We start from the raw sequence: 22,281 nt of genomic DNA on the forward strand, positions 1-22,281 counted from the left end.
CTCTCCAGCCGGTGATCGTGTTCCAGGCTGGGAAGGAGCAGATGCCCACCATCCCAGACCCATGGAAAGGCGCATGGGCTGCCTGCTTCTGCCAGTACCTCCCCGCGTGCAGCTGAAAGCAGCATGCATGGTGCCTGCCCTGCAGCAGCAGCAGCAGAACAGCAAGTGCATTGGAGCCAGTGTCAAATCAACCCCACCAAATGGCATGGGCAGGGTCCCGCTGGGTTGGCAGTGATGCCAGCTGCCAATGGCCGCATCCACAATGGCAAGGCCCTGGCACTGCCCTGGGAATTGCCCTGCAGTGCTTCCAGAACAAGGCTTGGGTGCAGCAATCAGCGGTGTGTTATTGCCCAGGCACGTGGGTTAAGGGTTCTGCCCCAGCTCTCTCGTGCCGGCATAGCCAGGGCCTGGTGGCAGTGTGTGGGACCCCAGCACAAGCAGCCCCAGCTTGCCGGTGTGGAGAGCCTGGCTGGCTGAGCCTCAGCTCTGGGGGTGCACCAGAACGCTGTCGTTGGTTGATTAAACTCCAGCGCCCCGGCTGCCCCCGAACCCAGGATGCAAATGAAAAACCTCTCCCTGCACACTCATCATGAACACTGCTGTAGCTCATCCCCAGCAAAACCCATTTCTCCAGTTGCTTATCGTGTCCCAGGCTGCCCTGCTACCCCGTGGTGATCTTGCTGGAGCAGCACGTGCTACAGTGACGGCAGCTGCTGTCACTCCCTTCAGTGTGCTGCTGTGTCGAGACACAGAGCCTTCGTTCCCTGCAGCCAGCATGGCTGCATCCCGGTGCCCCAAGCCACCGTGCCCTGGCGTTGTGCGAGCCGGCTCTGCCCAGCCACACGGTGCCAGCTGCTATATTGGGATGCTGGCACTGCTGGTGGCTGTGCTAACTGCATGCCTGTGGCTGAGCTCAGACAGGCTGACCCGGGTCGTCCCCCTATGGCTGTGGCATGGGCTGTGCTGGGGCTGGCAGGGCTCTGCTAACACTGGCATTAGCAACCTGCTTGGGATTGCTGCAGCTGCCGCACGTGCGCTCCTGCTCCTGGCTCTAGCGGAGTCTGCCATGCTGCAGGATTTTTTTGCGTATCCTGAAGCCCCAGCCTAATTGCAGTGCTGCTTGGCATACCCACCCTCGCACTCTGGCACATCCATGCCGGCATTCTAGCACACCTGCGGCTCGCCATGCCTTGTGCTGCAGCCCTGCAGGTGACTGTGCCCATGGCACTGGCTGGCAGCCAACCGGGCACCAGTTCGGGCATGCACCATTCCCGTGCAGCATGCGCTGCCTGCACTGCTTGAACAGGCAACATTGCCTGTGGCATGCAGTGCGGGCAGCTCAGCCGCAGAGCCCCACCGCAGCAGCCACACAGCAGGTAGAGCTGCAGGTAGGTGCATTACACAGGGGATAGTGGTGTGGAGGAGTGGCTCCGCATAAGTACACCCGCGTGTAGGTATAACTGTAGGTATGGCTTTGTGCTGGTGTATCATCACATAGGTATGGCTCCACGTACGGCTGCAATAAGCAGCGCTTGATGTTGGCACATCTGCAAGTGGGGATGTCTGCCATAGGTATAGCTATATGTAGGTAAGGCTGCATGCACGTATATCTGCAGGTAAGTAGAGCTTGCTATAGGTATATCTGCAAGTAGGTGTAGCTGCCCATAGGTATAGCTATATATAGATATGGCTTCACGTAGGGATAAATGTGTGGAGGTCTAGCTGGAGGTACGTATACGTGCATATGGGGGCATGTGGTTACACCTGTGGGTGGGTATGGCAGCGGGTGGATATAGTGGGGGATGGGTATGGCAGCAGGTAGGTATGGCAGCGGGTGGGTACGGCCCGGGTGGGTATGGCAGCGGGTGGGTATGGCAGTGGGTAGGTATGGCTGTGGGTGGGTATGGTTGCGGGTGGACATGGCTGCAGGCGAGTTCACGGCAGCACCCAGGTGGGGTGAGGAGCCAGCACCACTCTGTCCCACTGGAGTGGCCTGCGGCTGCAGCTCAACAGCCAGGTGCTGTGGTGCTGAGACACCCAGCCAGGACACCCCAGGCTGCAGGCCAGGCTTTGCGCTGAGCCCGGCCTTTCTGGCTGAGCAGAGGCCACGGTGCCACTCATGCCGGTGTTAATTATTGCTAGAAACACGGCCAAGCTCCTGGCTGGGGCAGCAGGAAGGCAGGGGCAGGTCCCCACCTCCAGCCAGTTACCCACGTTTTCCCTGTGATTCCTGCTGTGGTGGGTGCAGGCATCTGGGTGGGAGCTGGAGGACGTGCCGGTGCCGGGCATCTGGGCTGCAGGTGATGTGGGTCACTGCCCTGGCTGTCTGTCCGGCTGTCTGGCAGGGGTGCTGGGATGCTTCTCATCATGGTGCTTCCTGCGCCTCTCCTCTCACCCATCATGAGGTTTTACCCTTGTGTCTGCTCTTGCTGACAGCTTTCGGGATGGAAAACATTACTCTTTCCAAAACCAGAACGGTTCGATTTTTCCCCTTCTGCTTTGCAACCCCCATTGAGAGGGAAAAGTCTGTACAAAGGGCGTTTGCTGGCTCTTGCCTCCGCTTCCCACTCACTGGCAACAGACATGCGGCAGGGCAAGGATGTGAGGTGGGCTTCCATGTGACCTGTGCTGGTGACACCCCGAGTCTCCCCACTATGTTGTCCCCAGTGTTCCTGGTGTTGCCCCCTATGTTATCACCAGTGCTCTCAGTGCTGACCCCAGTTGCTCCCAGTCTTATCCCCATTGCTCCCAGTGCTATCCCCATTCTTTCCAGTATCTCAATTGCTCCCAGTCTCATCCCAATTGTTCCCAGTCTTATCCCCATTGCTCCCAGTGCTATCCCTATTTGTCCCAGCATTATCCCCCACATGACTCCCATTGCTCCTGGCACTGTCCTCCTGTTGTTCCTATTGCCCCCAGTATCACTCCCACATTCCCCCCCATGCTGGGGGTTACACGCTGTGGAGGGGCTTTTCATCCTCCCCACACTTGACTCAGCTGCAGCAAGGCCCACCGTGTTGGCCAGGCACCATGTGCCAGTGCCATGTGCCGATGCACCTTTCTGGTGGGGCATCACCGAGCTGGCTCCACCACAGTTTTGGTATTTGCTGAGCCTCACCCCTGGAGATGGGAAAGGTTTGGTGATGAGCACCTGAGCATGGCACCTCTTGCGGCAGGGCTGCTGGTGGGGCTGTGGCACACCCGTCCTGCTATCACCACTCAAGTGCTGTGCCTGGTGGGAAGCTGCTGCTGAGCACCGTGAAGGAGGAAATGGCTGGAGCTGGCATAGCACAATGGGCACAGGCAGCACCCACTCGCCGATGGACCGGCTGGCTCTTGGCCACCTGTGCAGACTGAACCCAGGCACCTTACCTGGGGCTGCTTGGTCACCGAAAAGCAGTGGGTTTGCTGGGGAGGAAGAAGGTGGTTTTAGTGGCTGGGCAGCCAGCAGTGGTACTCAACCGAGGAGAAGCAGTGTTTGCTGGTGGGAGAGGAGGCTGGATGCTGGTGCTGGCTGAGTTAAACGAGCAAAGCTGGCCTGAAAACTCATCAGGCATGCTGGAAACTCAAGGAAAGGCTGTGGCAGCAGTGACAGGGATGGTAAAGGGGATTTAAGCACATGGGGAACAAGGGAAATCCTGGTGGAGATGCAGGAGCATCCTTGGGTAACACCACTGCCAGGGGAGATGTGGCTGGTGAGCTCCTCTGCTTTAGTGAGGGGCTGGTGGTGGGCTTAGCAGAGGAGGATGATGATGGCCATGGATCGTCCATCTCCCTGTGCCAGGTCTTGCTGTCTTGCTCCAATGCAGCCATCCTGCTCTGTGGCCCTCGCCACTGGGGGAGCTGGCAACTCCTGTCCCCACTGTGCTCTGCATCTTCAGGGAGTTTTTGCAAATCCCAAAGAACTTCAAATGCCTGGGGAGCCTTGCGGCTGGGGTGGCTGGCCCAGGCTGGGCCCCTTGCCATGCCCAGAAAAGCCCACATGCCTTGGAGCCACTAGGCTGCTGGCATTTGGCTTTTCCAGCCGGCTTGCCATTTCCCATGGCATACTGTGGTGCTCGGCATGGTCCCCACTGCCTCTCTTCGCAGGTGCTCAGCCGGCAGCCGTGGCCATGCTAGGGTGCGCAGTGTGCTGCTTGCCCACTTGCCTGCTCTCCTGCCCCATCAGCTTCTCCGGCACCTTCACTGTGGCTAATAGGTGCAATTATCCCCAGTTTAAATCTCTGTGACAGGGAGGTCAGGGCGGCTGCAGCAGGGCAGCAGCTCGCAGCAAGGCGTTTCTGACCAGCTGTAAATCTCCCATCCCGTGGCTGCTGCAGCACCAGGACCAGCTGTGCCCCGACCTGCTGCCTGCTGCTCTGCCTGCCAGGCTTATTGTGGCTGGAAGCAGCACTTGCCGGACTCAGCCTCTGCGGCAGCCACGCTTCTGCTGCTGCGCAGGGCACGGGCTGCCCATCCCACAGCCCCCAGCAGAGATGGGGGGTCCCCGGGGTCCCCCTGTGCCTTGCAGTCACCTGCCCTTGGCAGCTCGGCCTCATCACGGAACCGCGTCCCAGTGACAGTTGCCAATTTAGAAGGCAGCTCCCTCTGGGGGCTTGGCTGTGGGGATTGGATTAATTAATCTCACCAAGAGGGCGGGCACCAAATTAAGCCGGTGACACACGGTCAGCCGGTTAGTCAGCACTGCCGCCGAGGGAGCAGCAGCTGGTCCTGCCTTGGCGCGGGGGGAGCCTGCGTCATGCGTTGGGCACAGTGCAGCATGCCGGGCTGGTGTGGGGCATGCCAGGCTGGTGTGGGGCATGCCGGGCTGGTGTGGGGCATGCTGGGCTGGTGTGTGGTGTGCTGGGCTGGTGCGTGGCCTGGCTGGGGTTGGGGGGCACTGTTCCCACAGGCACCTGTGCCGAGCCCTGGGGATGCAGAGTGTGAGGACCATGGCACACTGCCCTGGCAGTGTTCACCAGACTCTGGTGGGCTGTGTGTGGGTGACGTGGGGGTAATGAGGGCAGTGGTACCAGTGAGAAGGCACCCCCTAAGAAGAGGCAGAGCTGCTGCAGTAGGGCCCCATGTTTGCCTCCTGCTCCCTGGTGATGCTGCTAGCCAGGCCATCAATGCGCTTGCAGTGGCTCCTGTTGCTGCCTGCACCCCACAGGTCCCCCAGCTCCTTGATGGGGGAGATCGGCTCCATTTTGGAGTCCCTCTGTCTGGGTCCAAACACCCCCAGGCTAAGCAAAGCCTGAGAGCCCTGCTCTGGGGATGGGGTCCGCCCCATGGCTCTGGCTCCATGGCAGCCTGGGACCTGGTGTGATGCCAGCATGGCCAGAGGGACTTCAAGGGATGCAGGTGTGATGCTGGCTTGGCTCAAGGAACCCCAAGAGATGGAGGTATGATGCCTGCATGGCCAGGGGGTCCCCAAGGGATGCAGGCGTGATGTGTCAGCATGGCCAGAGGGTTTCCAGGGGATGCAGTCGTGATGTCAACATGGCTCAAGGGACCCCAAGGGATGCAGGCATGATGCCAGCATGGCCAGAGGGTCCCCAAGGGATGCAGGTGTGATGCTGACATGGCTCAAGGGACCCCAAGGGATGCAGGAGTGATGCTGACATGGCTCAAAGAACTGCCATGCTCTCAGGACTCCTGTTGCTGAGCAGGGCCAACATGTTGTGCCATGTCCTGGTGCCATTCCTGGCATGTGGCTCCCACAGCTGCTGTGGCCTGGGAAGGGAGAGCAGCTGCCAGCTGGTCCTTTCTGCTCCTCCCGCCTCCCCCACCGCTGCCTGACCTCGTTTTCAGGACCGATGGCTCCTTGTTATGTAATTGCCGCTGAATTTCTGCACAAGCCTGCAGAAATGGCTGATGGCCACGGCATCCCAAAGCGTGGCAGGGCGTGGCCAGGATGGACCCCACATGCTCTGTCCCCTCACCTGGATGTCCCCAACCTGGCATTGTGCCTGCAGGAGCAGGATGCTGGAAGGGGCTCAGAGATACCTCATGAAGCTGCAGTGGGGCTATGTCCGCTGTGCTCTGTCCCAAAGTGCCACAGTGGCTTGTGCCACCCCCTGGCATGCCACAGCCCCTGCTGGGGCAGGGCAGCAGGCATGGGGCGCGGGGAGCTGGGGTGCAGGAGCTACTGGGACCGTGTGGGGCTGTGGGAGCACTGGTGGCACTGGGAGCACGTGTCCCCAGGGGGACACAGCATATGTCACATGGGGGTGAGTGTCCTCAGGGCACGCCTGTATGAGGTAGCTGGCTGCACCTGGGTGCGTGCGAGGGTGTGTGGGTGAACCAAGCACTGGGACCTTGGGGAGGGACTGGCAGCTCCCCGCAGAGCCTGGGGCAGGAACCGTGCCGGGCGCCCCGGCACCCACAGCCGCACCCTCTGTGTCCCACCCCAGTGTGGTGTTTGCTCTGTGATTGCCCACTGATAATCGTGCTCGGCGCTCCCCTTCCTCCCCCATAAATCATGGGTGGGGGCAGGCTGGGGGGGTGTGGGGCAGGGAGGAGGAAGAGGAGAGCTGGGGAAGAAGGGCAGGGGAAGGGCCACACCAGTAGCTTGTGGCGGGGCAGAAGATTATCTGAAACGAGGAGCACCCCTGGCCCCGGGGTCAGGCACTGGCACGGAGGCCCCCACCCAGTGTGGGGGGAGAGCAGGTTGCCCCCAGCTGGGCCCCACATCCCAGGGGCTCATGTCAGGGGCTGCCCCAGGGGAGGGGGCTGTGGGTGGCTGAGCTGCACGGATGCGGGGACAGCTGTGTTTGGCCACCCCCCCCCCCCCCTTTTAGATTGAGGGAGTGGCACCCATGGGACCCCCTGCTCAACCCATGCCCCAGGCAGGAGGGGAAGGGAGAGTACCACACACCCTGCCCCCTGCCCCCTGAGAAAGGCCCAGGGGGGGTCCCAGGGGTGGGGACGGGTGCATGGACCCCAGTCCTGGCTTTGTACGCTGCAAGGTGTTGGGTGCCCATGAGCACTGTTCAGGACACAGGGCTGTTGCTGGGTGGGGGCCTATGGGCTGTGCTGTAGCACTGGAGGGTGGCAGGGGGGTGGGAGTTGAGCTGGGGGAGCCTGGCAATGGGCACCCACGTCTGAGCCCGGTTGTGGGGCTCATGGGGTCCCTGGGGCACACAGGGCTCCTGAGGTCTCTTTGGGGTGCACAGAGACCCTGGGGTCTCTGTGGGGCACATGGGTCCTTGGAGTCTTCATGGGGTGCATGGGGTCCCTGGGGTCTCTGTGGGGCTGAGTTCATCTGCCCCATGCTGAGCAGGAGCTGATCCCCCTCCTGGGGCTGGGGGTAGCTGGGTCTAAACCTGGCACTAACAAGGTGTGAAAATGTTGTCAGCTACAGGATAAACTGAGGGGCAGGGGACAGGGACATGGATGCCACTGGACGGGCACCCTGGCTGCAGCCTGCAAACAGGTCCTGCGTGCACACACAGGACCCACATCCCCCTTGGTACAGCACCCAGGTGACACACGCCCCAGGGAAGGGGCGCAGGGCCAGTGGGGGACCCTCTTCACCCTTAGGATGTGTGTCAGGGCTGCACCTGGAAGTAGCATGTGGAAGTCCCCTCAGTCATCACTGGGACCTGGGTGCTGCTGACAGCGGGTCCTCCCACTGTGCCCTCCCACGGGGCATCGAGGCAGCTGCCAGAAGCCCTGGGGAAAGACCAGTGTGGTGGCTCAATGTCCCCAAGTGATGGCTAGTAGGGTGCATGGGCAGGACAGGGGTGCCAGGGGCACGGAGGGGACAGGCGGCGTGGGGAACCAGCACCAGGCACAGTGCTCTGTGTGTGTGCAAGAGTACACGTGTTTCTGCACACATTTCAGTCCATGTCGATGCCTGTGCACACACATGCATGTGGGTGTGTACACAGGTACATGTATCCGTGCCCTGTGTGCACGCTTACATGTGACCCCATGGGGACCCTGCTCACAGTTACATGTGGGGCGTGGGAGTACGCACACACGAGAGCAAGCCGTGAGTGTGAGTGTGCACAGGCCTGAAAGCACAGGTGAGCGTGCACATGGTGCATGGGTGAGCATGCACACACACACAGTGTGGGTATGCAGCTGAGCAGGTAGGCAGTGCACAGGGGAGTGTGCATGTACAACATGTGAGTGTGCACACACACGTGCATGCAGGCAGTGCATGAGGGAGTGAGCACACATGCTCTGTGCAGGTGTGTGCACATGTGAATGAGCAGGGGCTGATGCAGCCCCCGTGCCATGTCTTGGTCTTCGGCTCCCCATTCCTGCAGGCAGCTGTGGTGCAGGCAGTGCTCAGCCCAGTAGCATGGGGTCCTGGGGCAGGGGTCCTAGAGGGGCTGTGGGGCTGGTCCCCATGAACAGGAGGTGGTGGGCTGCGAGCATGGTCTGGTGATGGACACGATCCCCATGGCCGCCTACTGGCCTCCCCACCCGAGTCACACTGTCCCTGTGTGGGCTGGTGTGTGCAAATCACATTGCCATCTCTGTCCCCAGGTCGTCCTGGGCACTGCTGAGAGGTTGGGGGGTGGAGCACCCACTGCTCCCCCCGGGCACATACTTGGCCGGGGGATTCTTGGTCCTGCTCTCATCTCACGCTGGACTGAGAGGAGCAGGAAGCTGCCCCAGGCCTGGCGGCAGCCGGGAGCCCCCCTGGCTGTGGGTAGGGTCTGTATCTTTCCCACAGAGGCACCTAATCCCTAAAACAAATGAGCGCCTGGAGCTGGGCAGTGCCGTGCCAAATCGGGGCTGTGAAGTGGAGGGGCTGCATCTGTGCCCATCAAGCTGTGGATTCCGGGGGCTAAGGTTTCCTCTCCGTGAGCCCAGCCTGCCCCCGCCAGCCGCGGCTCTGCCTGGGGATGGTGAGAGCTGGGGGATCCCTCAGCAGTGGTCACAGGAGGGTCCAGGCGTTGCTGCTGGGTCCGGCAGTGGGCATCCCCATGGAAGGCGCACCAGGGCTGGATGGGGCACGAGCATCCCTCCATCACCAGCTCCACATCTGGGGGGAGCAGTGGTGAGAATGTCCCCACCATTGCAGGGCCCTTTTCTGGGGGGTTGGGTACCAGCTATCCCAAACCCCAGCCCCCCCCGTACAGTTTCTGATACTGTGCTGGGAAGGGATCGGGTGGGGTGTGTGCGTGTGCGTGTGTGTGTGTGTCTGGTGCAGATGCTCCCGCCTTGATGCCTGACTGCCCTCCAAGCCTGGCCCTCACCCTTTCTGCCACCACCAGATGTGCTTGCTGGTGCAGTGGGGGGGAACATCTGGTGGGATGGGGGCAGCTGGGCTGGGGCTCTGGTGCCGTGCTGATGGCACAGATGTGGTGGATGCTGGGTCCTCGAACACAGGCAGCTCTGTCTGCTCCCAGTGACCTGCAGCCATGACAAATGCGGGTAATCTCCTGACTCCGCTGCTCTGTACGAACCCACGGCAAAGCGCCGGCAGCTGCTCTCATACTGCGTGCTCCTTTGGAACAGTCATTTCCTATTAAAAACCTTTTTATTTTTCCTTTTTCTCAAACACCTCTGTGGTGAAGGGACAAGACACCCCTTAATGATGAGATGAATTTATTGAATATTTGGCAGGTGACAGAACATGGCTTCCAGTGTACAGGTTTCTGTTAGAGACATTCCCAACACTTACAGCGTCGGCTCCAGCACGGGTTTGCCAACTGCTCCCAGGGATGCTCCCGCTTACTTCTGCACTCACCAGCAGCTGCACTCATGTGGCACCAGGAACAGGGAACGGAACCAAAGCTTGGTGCAATCCCCGACCCCCAGCCACCGGGCTGTGCTGCTGGGGATTGTGTGGGCATGGCTGGGGCTGGGGGAGCCTCAGCACCCATATGCTGAGGGATGGCATGAGTGGCCAAAGCTGCTGCCTTCCTTTCGCACATCACTGACAGACCAGCTGGGTGCAGGACACACTGCACTGTGCCCATCCCTATTCCCTACCTCATGGAAACTGGTGGTCTCCCTCTTCTGGCACCAACCCCTGGCACTGGGGCACCGGCTGGGCATGCTAACGCAGGGACACGGCTCAGTCTGGGTAACTTTCCCATGAGAAAATATTTGTAGGTAGCGTTTTGCTTTTTCATTTAAAGGTGTTCCCTACAGCCTGTGTCAACGCACTGTCCATGGGATTCAGCAGCAACGCCCAACACCGTGGCCCCTGCCTGCTGCCTGCACCTGCCTGGCTCTGCCAGCGCTGTGCCCAGCCGGTCTCTGCCGGGGGCCCTGCCATCCTCCCCAGGCTCTGCATCTGGCCCTACTTTTAGCTGGTGACTCCCATTCCTGGGTCCCGACAAAAAATAACCATCCAGTTGCATAAAATAAAACTCCCACAGTTGAAAGAAAAGAACCATATTTGTGGCTAGTTATTTTTTACCAGCAGCCTCAAGGCTGTGGGCAGATGCTGGGCGGCAGAGCCGGGCAGGGGGGGTACTGGCAGGCGCACTCAGACCCAGCGCATCTCCCAAGAGCACTGACACGCTGCCTGCAGTGCACGTGGGCGCACGCAGGGGTGCATGCACACACACACATGCACAAAGGCACACATGTGCATACCCACACACATGCCCGGCACTGACCCCGGGGGCTCTCTGGTGTGGCTGGGCAGACTTCCCCAGCAGCCTCCAGGATGCTGCATCCTGAGTGCTGAGCAAGGACTCGGGTGAGCAGCTGGGGGGCTGGGGTGTAGTGACACTGGAGGAAAACACAGCCTGGGGACATCTATTAAAGCCTGGCCTGAACTGTTCCCCTCGGGGGTTTAAGGCAATTATTCCAAAGGCAAACAATAGTTCATAAGCAGGTTTCAAAGTTAACTGCAAGCAAGATGAGGTGCTGGGCATGATGTCCCAGCACATCACCGGTGGAGCTGCCTGGTGTTACTGGGGTGCAAAATGATCCCGAATGTCCTGCCTGGCCCAAGAACTCCCTTTATGGCCATGGCACAGCTGGGAACATTCATGTTTGTCCCCATGATTCCTGGGCTCTGCTGGGCCAGTCCGTGCCTCAATCCCACACTGCCTACTGCAGTGCCAGGCTGATGCCTGGGGCAGTGGCACGGTGAGGGCAGACCGCACAGCACTGGGACTACCTGCACCAGCTGGGCTTCACTGACAGGGTCTGGGGACCAGCGGTGACCTCCCTGAATGACACCCTTGGGTAACATCATGACAGCCCAGGGCAGCGCCAAGCCAAGCTCCCTCTCCTCAGCATCACTGTGTGCTGCAGGGGAAGGCTGGGGGGATGCTGTGGCATCGTTCCTGTCACCTCTGAGCGATAGCAGAGGGAAGCTATCAGACACAGGCTAACGAGGACAAGTGCAATTAAGATCAGGTCTTGGTGATCTGATGCATAGACCGGGCCAGCAGCTGCCCTTGCTCTCCATCACCCCAGTGCCTGGTTGCTCTTGCTGGCTGCAGGGTGCCCGATACCGGAGCTGTGCCTGCATGACCGTGGCCTTTCCAGGACCCTTCAGATCAGCGGGGACACAGGTTCCTCCCACTCCAGCGGCAGCTTGCTGGGCAAATGCCATCCTCCCAGCAGCAGCCAGTGCGGCATCAGCCAGCACCACCCTGCAGCCCCAGCCTTGCAATAATATAAAGCATCTGCTAAAACACTTTGCTGGCTGAAATAAATGGCACTGTCGGGGAGGTAATGCAAAGCCATGGCACGCAGGGTCACATTTAACATACACGGATGATGTCCCGGCTGCGTCTGTACAAAACCCCATTGATCCCTCCAGGTTTTCCAAACAAAGCCCAGATGCCCCAGCTTGCCTGACTGTCACCAGCAGTGCTTGGTGGGGAAGGAGAGGCACGAGCACCTTCCCTGCTGTACCTCAGCTTGCGTCAGCCCACAAGGCGATGGCTGCCTCCCATCTGCATCCCCAGCAGGGCTGGCTGCAAGACCCCTGTTGGGGGGTGTCTTCCCAATGTCTCCCCTCAGCGCCCGACCAGCCGGAGTGGTGGCAGCCAGTGGTGGCAGGTCCCAGCAGTGCCACCTGCACCTCCTCCAGCTGTGGCTGGACTGCAGGCTCAGAGAGATGCTCGCGGCGGAGGTGGTGGCTGTGGCAGGAGGCTTTGCCTCCTGGCAATCATGGTAGCAAAAGCGAGAAGGGAAAGTCACAGGGTGAGTAATAACAGGAAAAAAGCAGCAAAGGTGACACTCCCCTGTGATCCTGGCTTCGTGCTTAATGTCCTTCCCCAACGGCTACAGGAGATATATATTCATCCTATCCTTCCCTTTCTGTGCTACAGTTTGGACCCTGGCACCTTTGAAGAGGTGACGACTTCCACCTCACCATCCCACATGCTGCTGAGGGCTCTCCCATCACCACCCCGGGCTGCCCCACGGTGCAGTCCCCCGCCTCTGGCACTGCTGCTGGTGCAGGCGTCCAGTTCCTGGAGGATGCCCATGGCTCAGCCGCTGGCCCCAGTGCGGCTTAGCTGGGAACCCCCAGGCTTTTACCCGCACAAGGTGCCAGGAGATCCCACCAGTGTGATGCAAACTCCCTGGTCCCTTGCACCTCTGGTCAGCAGGAGGAAGACCCTGATGCCTGCACAGCCATAACACTTCCAGCTGCCAACCGCCTTCACTGCCCTGGCAGGTCCCTGAGCGTGGCCATCAGCAAAGCCTTCCTATTTTTGGTGCTCGAACCTGCCTGTAGCTTTAGCCAAAGCTGCTGCAGGTCCTAATTCAGCAAATTCAGCTGAAAATGCACATGAACCCTTCCCTGTCCCTGCGAGCACACTCTCTTTGGCAGGCTAAAGCTAACATGCTACACCAGGTTATCATCACTTTCCTTTCCTTCTTGACAGCTCATTCACAATATTTATATTCAACTAAATCTGTGGCCACCACGTTGTTTATTTTCTCTTTCCCCAAGGGTTGTAGGTACCCGACAAGCACTTTCCACCGAGAACCGAGGCCACATATCGGTTCAGACAGGAAGAAAAGCTGAGGGCTGGTTTCAGGGTTTATCACTTCTTTCCATTCATCACCTGTGATAAATATTTATAGATGCATTAGGGCACTCAGCTCCTTCCACTAAAAATATCATTCCTAAGCAGCAAGGAAAAAAAAAAAATAAAATCACCAGTGATTGGAACTGATTACAATGTTTTCTAAGCAGCGATGGAAGAAAAGCCTAGCAAGGATCAGAGCGTGGTGAGCTCAGCCTCAGACTACACAACTTGGTTATTTCTCCTAATTTTAAACAAAACTGAATGTGACTCTTGAAAATGAACACGGAGATGCTAACCTAAGCCTAGCAATGGTCGCCCCTGAATTCTCTGCTTGTAAAGGGAGATTTTTTAACAGTCTGAAAGCAGAGCCAGGAACGCTGGGAGGCAGGTGGCTGGTGGCCCATCACTGCTGCTGCTGCTCTGGCTGTGCATCCCTTCACCCGTGGCATGCCCTGCCATTCACCAGGACGACACGCGATATCACGTGACGGCAACCAGACACTGACGGACAGCACAGTATTTTCAGAAGGTAGGTTTTTTGAAGGCAGAATCCCCTTCATGTCACACGCAAGGGACCCCAGGAGGCTTAACACCCATTTTTTTTCATGCATACTGAGGGGCAGAAGTCAGGAGGAAATAACCAGCATGTGACGTGATGATGACTCCATGACACCATGTGGGAAGAAATCAAAAAAGATCAGTACGCTTAGCAGGAGCAGGGAGTATTAGCTTTCCTTTTTTTTTTTTTTTTTTATAACCTCCCATAAACTGCTGAGTTTGATGGGGCATTGTCTGATTATCATTAGTAAACACATGGAGGAAAATAGTACATGCAATGACCTAAGAGGCAAGTGCCCATGGGGAAAGCCCTCTGGGTGGTTCGGAGAAAGCCGCTTTTGTCAGCAGGTGGTTGAGATCGGTCACAGTTGCACGATGGTGAATGTATTGGCTGAAACGTGCCTCTTCCAAAGGATGGGGAGACGTCTCGATCGTAAGCATAGCCCTCCATGCCTGCGTCATCAGAAATACACACCGTGATGTCAGCATCTGCAGAGAGCAGAGCTCCAGCCTGACCCCTCACGGCTCTGGAGATCAGCTCCTGCATGGTCACAGAGCTTCTCTCCTGGGACCTCCTGAACCTTCGGGTTGGGGCTGTGCATCCCTGGGGCCACCCTGGCAAGCTCGGTGCAGACCAAGCGTGTGGCAGCCACCATGACCATGCTGAGCCCAGAGCTCCTTACCTTGGGCCCCAGAAGACCTGGGACATAGAGGGAACATGAGCTCCCGAGTCAATGACACCAGGACCATGGTGCTGGGGCAGGTCCCCAGGTCCTGCCAGTGAAGGTCTGTAAGCTGTCACAGTTGACCTTGCAGCCAAGGTGAGGCTGGTGCTGGGCACTTTCCCCCCAGGACAGCGAAGATCTGTTAACATAGAGCCCCTGACAGTGCTGCCCATCCCAGCCCCACCCCCATCATCGGTAGGCACCCAGAGCCAAAGGGTGGCCAGAACCACCGGTTCCGCTTGGCAGGACCACATCACCACCATGAAGGCTCGGGACGATCCGTCACAAGTCCTGGCACAACAAACAGGAATGCGAGGAACTTAATGAAGAACCACCATGGTTTAAAGGATTTTTTTCTTTCACTGACATGTCTTTCTTAATTTTCTCTGGATGATAAAAAAACCTGAAAGTAATTTCTCACTTTTATTTTTTCAGTTGTTTATAATTTAGCGCTCATCAGCCGCAGTCACTGGTGGTGTTGGAGGCACTGCTGGGCTTCTCAGGGAACAGGTAACTGCTCATCTCCAGATCAGTGGCTAAGGGGTGACCAGGGTCAAAGCCATCCTTTTCTCCAAAGCCATTAGAGTTAAAGGGACATTAAGAAAAAGCCACACACAGCAGTATAAACAGCTCTCCATTGCTGGCTTCCTCTCTAATGGTATAATTTCACTCCTTCTTGAGTTACCAGATTGTTTCCCAGATCAGGCAGGACTTGAATTTCTAATGTAAAAACTATCAGAAAAACTCTCAAGCCACTTTCGGGTTATCTCTATCCACCACTGAAATGGCAGGGAGGCAGAAAGGGCAAACCCTCTTTTTTCTCTTTTGCAAATTACCTTTAGAGGACCATGGTGGTGGCTTTATCATGCAAAATTGTGTTTCAGATCCATCTCAACTAATTCACCTGGTCCACAGCCACTGACCACCATGGTCTGGGTCTGAACCAGTAAGTTAAAGATAAAAGACTTTCTTCTGCCTGTTTGCTGCAACTAAGGAAGCTACAGTGTGAAGGACAAGGTTCCTAGGAGGAAGGTGACCTACTACGCCCGTCCCCGTCCTGTGCTGGCTAATGACATGTGTGTCTGCAGCACATTTTTCTGCTGCGAGAACCCTCCTTCTCACTGGCAATGGTGAAAGATGGGCATTGTGGCTGTGGGAAACCTCCAGTGAGTGCAAGGGCAGTGTAGAAACCCGATAGGGCACCCTCCTACCAGCTTTTCAGATGGGGAAGATAAGGATCTTATTCAGGTCCTTCAGAGGCATTGTCACCACAGGGCTCAGGCTTTCTCCCTTACCACTCTATCGTGCTCTCCAGCCACCTGTTTGTCTATCCATCTGTTGTGCCTTATTATAACTTAAAGTGCAGGCTCTTTGAGGGTAGAGATTGTATTTTTAGTACAACTGGACAGTGTCCATCACAATAGGGTCCTATTTCCTGGCTGAGGCCTCTCAGTATAGAAGCAATACCAATCAAACGCGAGATAATGCTCTTCCCACTGAGGTTAATGATGTTTTCCCACTGTTTGCAGCAGGAGCAGAACTGGGTCTTTACAAGGAAAGACTCAACGCCCTTTTGAATGGTTGCAGAGCAATGGGCAGGCGGGGAACCTTCCTTGTACAGAAATAGGAGATAAAGAACAGAAGGTGTCCAGGGACTTGGTCCTACACATTGCAATGGTACGTACAGAACTGTGATGCTGGAGATGGGAAGAAAAAAATATATCCATCCTTACCTGAATTACTGTACAGCCTGTGGTCGTCGATCTAACCTGAAACACAAGGGAAAAGGCATCTTTAGAAATCAGGTAATTTTATTCCCCGCAAAATGAAAAAACTACCCTCCTCATCTCTTACTGCTCTAAGGGGCAATTCTTCTCCAGCCTGTAAACAGCTTTATAGGCACTGGGATAAATGGCGAGTCCTCCAAAATACAAGGCAGGTAGAAAGGTGATCTGATCTCATCCAATCCCAGAAATGACAGCATTGCTGAGGTGGGAAGGGACAACCGGGGGATTGCTCAGTCCATCCCCCCACCTCAAAGCAGGCTCAGCCCCTGCAAGCTGCTAAGAACCTTGTTCCATCTGGTTTTGAGTAGCTCCAAGGCTGGAGACCCCACACCTCTGCGCCACCTGTGCCAGCATTTTACCAACCTCATGGTACAAAACTGTTTTTTATGTTCAAGCAGGATTTTCTGTATTTTGACGAGTGCCTGTTGCCTCTTGCCTTGCCACTGGCCACCACTGAGAAGACTCTGGCTCAGTTTTCTTTAATCCTTCCCATCAGTTATTGACACACATTGATTTGATCCCAGCTCTCTCTGCTTCTCCTCATGTGACAGATGCTTCAATGCTTTAATCACTGCCATGGCCTTTACCTATACTCTCTCCAGTCCGTGCCCCTCTCATATCGGGGAGCCCAGCCCTGGACCCAGCACTCCCGGGGTCACCTCACCAGTGCTGGGCAGAGGCGAAGGATCCCCTCCCTTGACTGGCAATGCTTTGTCAGCCCAGGAAACCATTCACCTTTATTGCACAAGGGGTCGTCGCTGCCTCATGGTCAACTTGGTGTCCATCAGGACCCCCACGTTCTTCCTTGCAAAGTGGTGTGCAGGTGGCCTCCCGCTTGTCCTGGGGTTGTTCCCAGGGACTTCACACTGCTCCTTGTTGAACCACATCAGGTTCCTGCCCATTCATTTCTCCAGCCTGTTGAGGTCCCTCTGGATGCCAACGTGATGCTTTGGTCTACAGCCACTCCTCCCGGTTTGGTGTCACCTGCAAATCTGCTGAGGATGGACTCTGTCCTGTCCTCCAGGAAGGGATGGCTGCATTCTCTATAGTTTTGATCAGTATGGACAACTGTATTTCAAATTGGATATTTTTGTCTAACAAATTTTATGGGTCCGCAAACCAGGCACTTTTTTCCAGCAGATCACAGCTCTTTAGTCCCCTTTTCAGTGATATGGAGGTTATAAAACCCAAATGGCCAATACATGAAGGGTCCAGCTCATGGAGAGTCTTGTTCCAAGTGACATTGTTATGGGTTCACCTCTTGGTCACCAAGAGGACCATGCTGTCTTGGAGAGAGGCAGCAGGGCCACAGCAAACAGTGACTGCGGGACAGCCTTAGCCCAGTGGGTGTCTGACCTGGAATAATGTCTGGCACACACACAATGTACGGATATGTAACACCAGGCTTCAAGAAGGGGTAATGCAAAGAGAGCACCGAGGCTGGCTGAACTGCCGTGGGGTGACGTCTAACACAGCTGGATGGATGTGGCTTTGCCAGCTCCCGACTGTGCTCTTCTGTGCCTGGAAACCTTGTAGACATCTTCTCTGGAGATGCTGCTTAATTTGTAATCCTAACCACAAAAGCCGCAGCCAACTTGGAGTCTTCCCGGATGATTTCATCCTGCTAAAGCCCTACCACGCCACTGCTATATCAAGCCTACAAATGTAAGCCTTTCCAGCAGGGAAGCGAGTTCTGAGGTTGATTAATTGAGACACAGAGAAATAGGAAATAACTTTGTGAAGAAACTTGTGAGGAAGCCCAAGGGTGATGCTGTCCCTGGGAAACACATTGCAGCAGAGTCCCCGAGAGGACGACTGGCGTCCCCCTTGCCTACACCACTGCAGAAGCTGGGGAATACGCAAGCTGCAAGTGATTCTTCTTCTTGTTGATTCAGGAGGTGGAGAAGTAACAGGCTATTGCTGCAGGTAGGGGCAGCTTTGCTGAGCCAGGGATGCAGAAAGTCACTGTGCAAAGAACAGTGTCGGGGCAGGCAGAGCTCGGTGTGGGCACAGGGTGCTGCTGGCCAGCCCCGTTGGACCCCGCGTGCCTGGGGCATCCTGGCCGCGGGTCCCTATAGGTAACGTGGGCAGAGACCAAGTGCTTTCCTAACACCCATCCTCAACATAGCCCACACAAACCCCAGAGCCTGACGCCCCATTGCTTTGGTGTCTGAAGGAGCTCCCGTAGTGTACGCACTCTGCAGGAGGACTGCAGTTCATGTATTGATTTTTCCTTGATTTTTCTGCCAGATTTTTATCTCAATAACTTTGTGACATTAAGAAATCACTTACTCTCTGGCAGAGATAACGTTTACATTCCACGTGAAGGCTTTTGGACCAAGTTCTGCTTTTGGTTACATGTCTCAGTGCCCCCCCAGCTTCAGCGCTGCTGCAATGAATAACAGAGCTGAATTTGTCTTACTATGTCTCTGCTACCATACATCATATTTCAACTCTTCAGAATCCCCCTTTCCCATGCAAGATACAATGCACATTTGGAAAAAAGCAGAAGGGTCATCTGCTAAGCATCTAAAATATTTAACTGAAGAGGAATGTTCTAGGGCAAAGAGGGTCCCGTGATTTAAAGCGAATGCAATTCTGCCTTGAAAACTCCTGTTTTAGCTAAAATAAAACTTACTGCATTCCTTCCTATGAACTGATAATGTCTCACATTGAGCACTTCTTCACACAAACCTGTAGTATCTAATCCTGATGGACAAACTGTCAGGAAGCAGAGCATTTCCAAACACCTGAATGCTTTGCAGAACTTGCTGGATAGGAAAACGAGCTCTGTTGGTGAGAAACATAAGCCCCACCACTTCAGCTTAGCCAGAAGGAAAATGAGTGTACAACAAAAAAAGGATAAAAAGTTCTGGTTTGTTGATGCTGAAATTAGGTTTGTCTCAAGTGAGACAAATGCTCGGGCTGATTCAAACCTGTCCAAGCCTGTTTCTTGTGCTTTTGTTTAAGACACAGAAAACAAAAGTCAAGAGACCCCATAGCAAGGTCTCTTCCCAAGGGGGGGTCTGGGAGGTGCTTTTGTGTTCGCTTGTGGACTGTGGCATGAGGAACAGACCTCCTGCAGACCCCTCCAACTCAACCATATGCTGCACGGTTGTTTGCCAGTCTTGGGGCTGCGCTCCATGCCTGCGATGATCACTTCCAGCCCTGGGAATAACTCTGCTAGTATGTGTGATGGATTCATTTGAACTGAAGAACGATGTGGTCTGGGGAGGATAAGCATCTAAACCTGCAATCCAGGGATAGCGGAGATGAAAGAGACCTCCTGTGAAACCGCGTTCAGTCCATGGCACTGCCTACACGGGATTACCATCAGCAGAGTAATTCTGAACATTTGTCCAGCCAAGGTCACAGGAGGCAGTGGTTCAGCAGATGACAGTCCCACTGCTCAGGGACTTCATTAGTAACCAGCCCACACTTTGGTTTTTTGAATATATTCTTCTGAACTGAGCTTCTCGCAGCACTCAGAGCAACTCCTCCTCTTCTTACACATTCCTGTGCATGACCTTTGCTGAAAGCAAAACATTCTTGAAAGCTGAATACACACCCTGAAGAAACCCTGGCCATGGTGTCATCTCAAGCCATGGCAGATGTTGGAGAGAATGACCCAGCAGCATGGTGATGGCCAGAGCAGCAGATAAACCTGTGCCATGTCTGCAGGTGGCGTAACAGCAGCACCAGCAACGTGGGGCTGCTTCCACCCAGAGCTGCCCGCACTCAGAGCCTTCTCCCGCTCCAAACAGAGATGGCACCCTGAGCTCCTGCAGAGAAGCAAGTCAGAAAATACTTTACAGATATAGTTTGTGGCTATAGTTTGTGCCCTTACCTCGGTCCTTTCCATTCTGCATTTTTTCTGTTTCTTCTTCATCTTCTTCCTCTGCTTCAAAAAAAGAAAAAAAAAAACAAAAAAGAAAAGCAGACATGAGACAAGGAGGTGAGAGAATAGATGCTTGGGGAACACTTCTCCGTGGCAAGGAAGAACTGGCTTTTCAGGCACTGCTGACACTGGAGGGGAAGGAGGGCAAGTGTTCAGGCTCCCAAGGAGAACCTGGGTGGAAGCATCACCATCCTTCCAATGGCAAAAGGCCTGTTCGCTGCTGGTGGCCAAAGAGTCCCCACTTCATTGTGGTAAGATGACTAGAGGTTGTAGAGCGCTAGCTGGAAGCGGTGCCTACATTGCCCAAGAGTGGACTACTATCTGGCCCAGGCTGTATTTGGACCAAAGTCCCTCATTCACTGTAAGCAACAACGCCCTGCACAATGCATAGAGTGGGAAGGCAGTCAGGACTTTCAGGCTTTTTAGACTTTCAGAAGTAAAATGAAACTGGTTTATGGTGAGGTGAAAACCTTGGAGGGTCCCTCCTGGTGCTGCAGGTTCTGCCCACGCAAGGTGTTCAGTGAGCTGATGCTCACGTTGAGGCAAAGCCACGTAACTGGTGACAGGCTGTGCCCCCCGGGACAGGCGCTCATTTTATGTCTGAGCACTGGCTGTTCATTGTATTTAACTCTGGTTAAGCTGAAGAGAGTTTATGGCCAGGCTCGTATTTATGTAGCAGAGAGTGGGAGCAGAAGGTCACATTCTTCTGAAGATGATGGCTCATATCTCTCTGTGCAACATTTCAATGAGACCTGTGTAAACAGGTAATGGTTATCATGAGTGGTGGTACCACTTCTGCCTACTTCACATGCTGCTGAGAGCAGAGAGAGGGAGAAAACCGTGCAATGAAAGGCACAAGTTGACGAACTGAAGCGTTTTGAATCGATCTGATCAAAGGGGATCTTATAAACATTTGCTTTGTTGCTTTGACAGCAGGACCGGTGAGACATCTGGGAGGCACACAGCCTCTGCCTACTCAGCGATGGCTACCGATGAGCCCGTAATGCCAAAGAGATCACTGACAAAACCAAATGCATTTTCAATAACAAGAGAAGCGACCTGGAGCTCAGCAGCTGCTTTGCGTCCTGAGCCTGCTCGCTGTTCAGCAGCTTTGCAGGGCAGGGGCTGTGCCACCTCCCACAGCAGCACGGCCGGTGCCTGGAGAGCAGCACTGTGTGTCTTTTTAAGCTCAGTCGGGAGTAAAAATGCCATTGGTGCTCCCTCAGCAGGACCAGGAGCACTGGACTATCGGCGCAGGAGAGGGGGGATGGGGATGACGACAGTCAGAGCATCTCTGGGAGCCCATCTAGCAAGGGTAACCCGGCGCAGTGTTTCCTTTCCAAAGGAATCTGTTTTCTGAGCTTGTGCAAAGGTACGGAGAGACAAACAGAGGCGTGGGTGGTGCACGCACCAGTGTCTCACAAAACGCTCTGAACACAATGCCTGCAGCTATATCGGGTGAGCCTGGGGCTGGAGGAGGTGTCTATTCTCACAGCTTACCTCCGGGACAATATATGTTAAATCCCACTGACTCTCATCAGCTGAGGATAACTCATGCTTTTCCTAATTTACACAAATGGAATGGTTTCAGATACTTTCAAGGGAGCCTTCTTTAGTATCTGCATAACCTCAAGTAGGAGACTGTAATTAATTCCATTTTCACTCCCCTGTGAACCATAACTGCTTTGCACGATCCCTGACAAGCCTGAAAGGGCTGTTGATAGCACAAACCCAGGCTGTTTGCATTTGCCAAAGTCTCTGGGATTTCGGAGGACAGCAGGAGAGTCGCAGGTCCAGCTGACACTTCAGCTCTGCCACCAGCCAGCCCGGACTCAGCCATACTGCTGCAAAAGTGCTCTTCTATTAAAAGCAAAAAATAAAGTACTGCAGACATCTGTTTTGGGCAGAGGGCTTGTTCACCGGGTTTCAGCCCAGAGGGAAGAGAGCTGTTCGTCTCCAGCATGGTGATTTATTGAAGAAACACACGGCCCTTCACTGCAATGGCACCAGCAATGCTGCTGTCATTCATGAAAGACTTTATTAACTCACAGCTGTGTAAGCAGCCAAGACACAGGGTTTAGATGGGGTGGATTTACTGCTTAGCAGTAAAATATCAACCTGGTTTATAACTATGACTTCTCCATTAAGGACAGTGGGAACAAAAAGCATAACCGGCTTTAATGCAGAATTTGGTAAGTTTATGGGGGGGATTATGCAATGCAACTACTGGATACAGCGAGGGGCTGGCAAAATAGAAGCTGTGAGCTTCAGTCTGAATACAGAATGCTTTAATTCTTTCTTAAAAAGAGAAGGCAGCCCACAAACAAGCTGCTGAAATACTAAATGATCATAGCTGACAAGGC

The 22,281-nt window shown here is 55.2% G+C and overlaps 1 protein-coding gene across 17 annotated transcripts in view; it reads right to left on the reverse strand.

Moving 5' to 3' along the window:
* Nucleotides 1-9,529: 9,529 nt before the first annotated feature.
* DTNB (dystrobrevin beta) overlaps nucleotides 9,530-22,281 on the reverse strand; it is a 214,998-nt gene continuing 202,246 nt past the window's right edge. For 14 of the 17 annotated variants that reach the window (XR_008822462.1, XM_056342517.1, XM_056342515.1 and 11 more), the window contains 3 exons: nucleotides 19,868-19,921; nucleotides 15,967-16,002; nucleotides 9,530-13,961 (listed from right to left, as the gene is read on the reverse strand). Coding sequence is in view for 15 of the 17 variants with exons in the window: in XM_056342517.1 (XP_056198492.1) it covers nucleotides 15,998-16,002; nucleotides 19,868-19,921 (59 nt within the window). In the remaining 2 variants the exon portion in view is untranslated. The remainder of the gene's footprint in view (nucleotides 13,962-15,966; nucleotides 16,003-19,867; nucleotides 19,922-22,281) is intronic. The other 3 variants (XR_008822463.1, XM_056342512.1, XM_056342516.1) reach the window with 1 other exon arrangement.

Source organism: Falco biarmicus, chromosome 6 (genome assembly GCF_023638135.1).
Source record: "Falco biarmicus isolate bFalBia1 chromosome 6, bFalBia1.pri, whole genome shotgun sequence".
NCBI classification, from domain to species: Eukaryota; Metazoa; Chordata; class Aves; order Falconiformes; family Falconidae; genus Falco; species Falco biarmicus.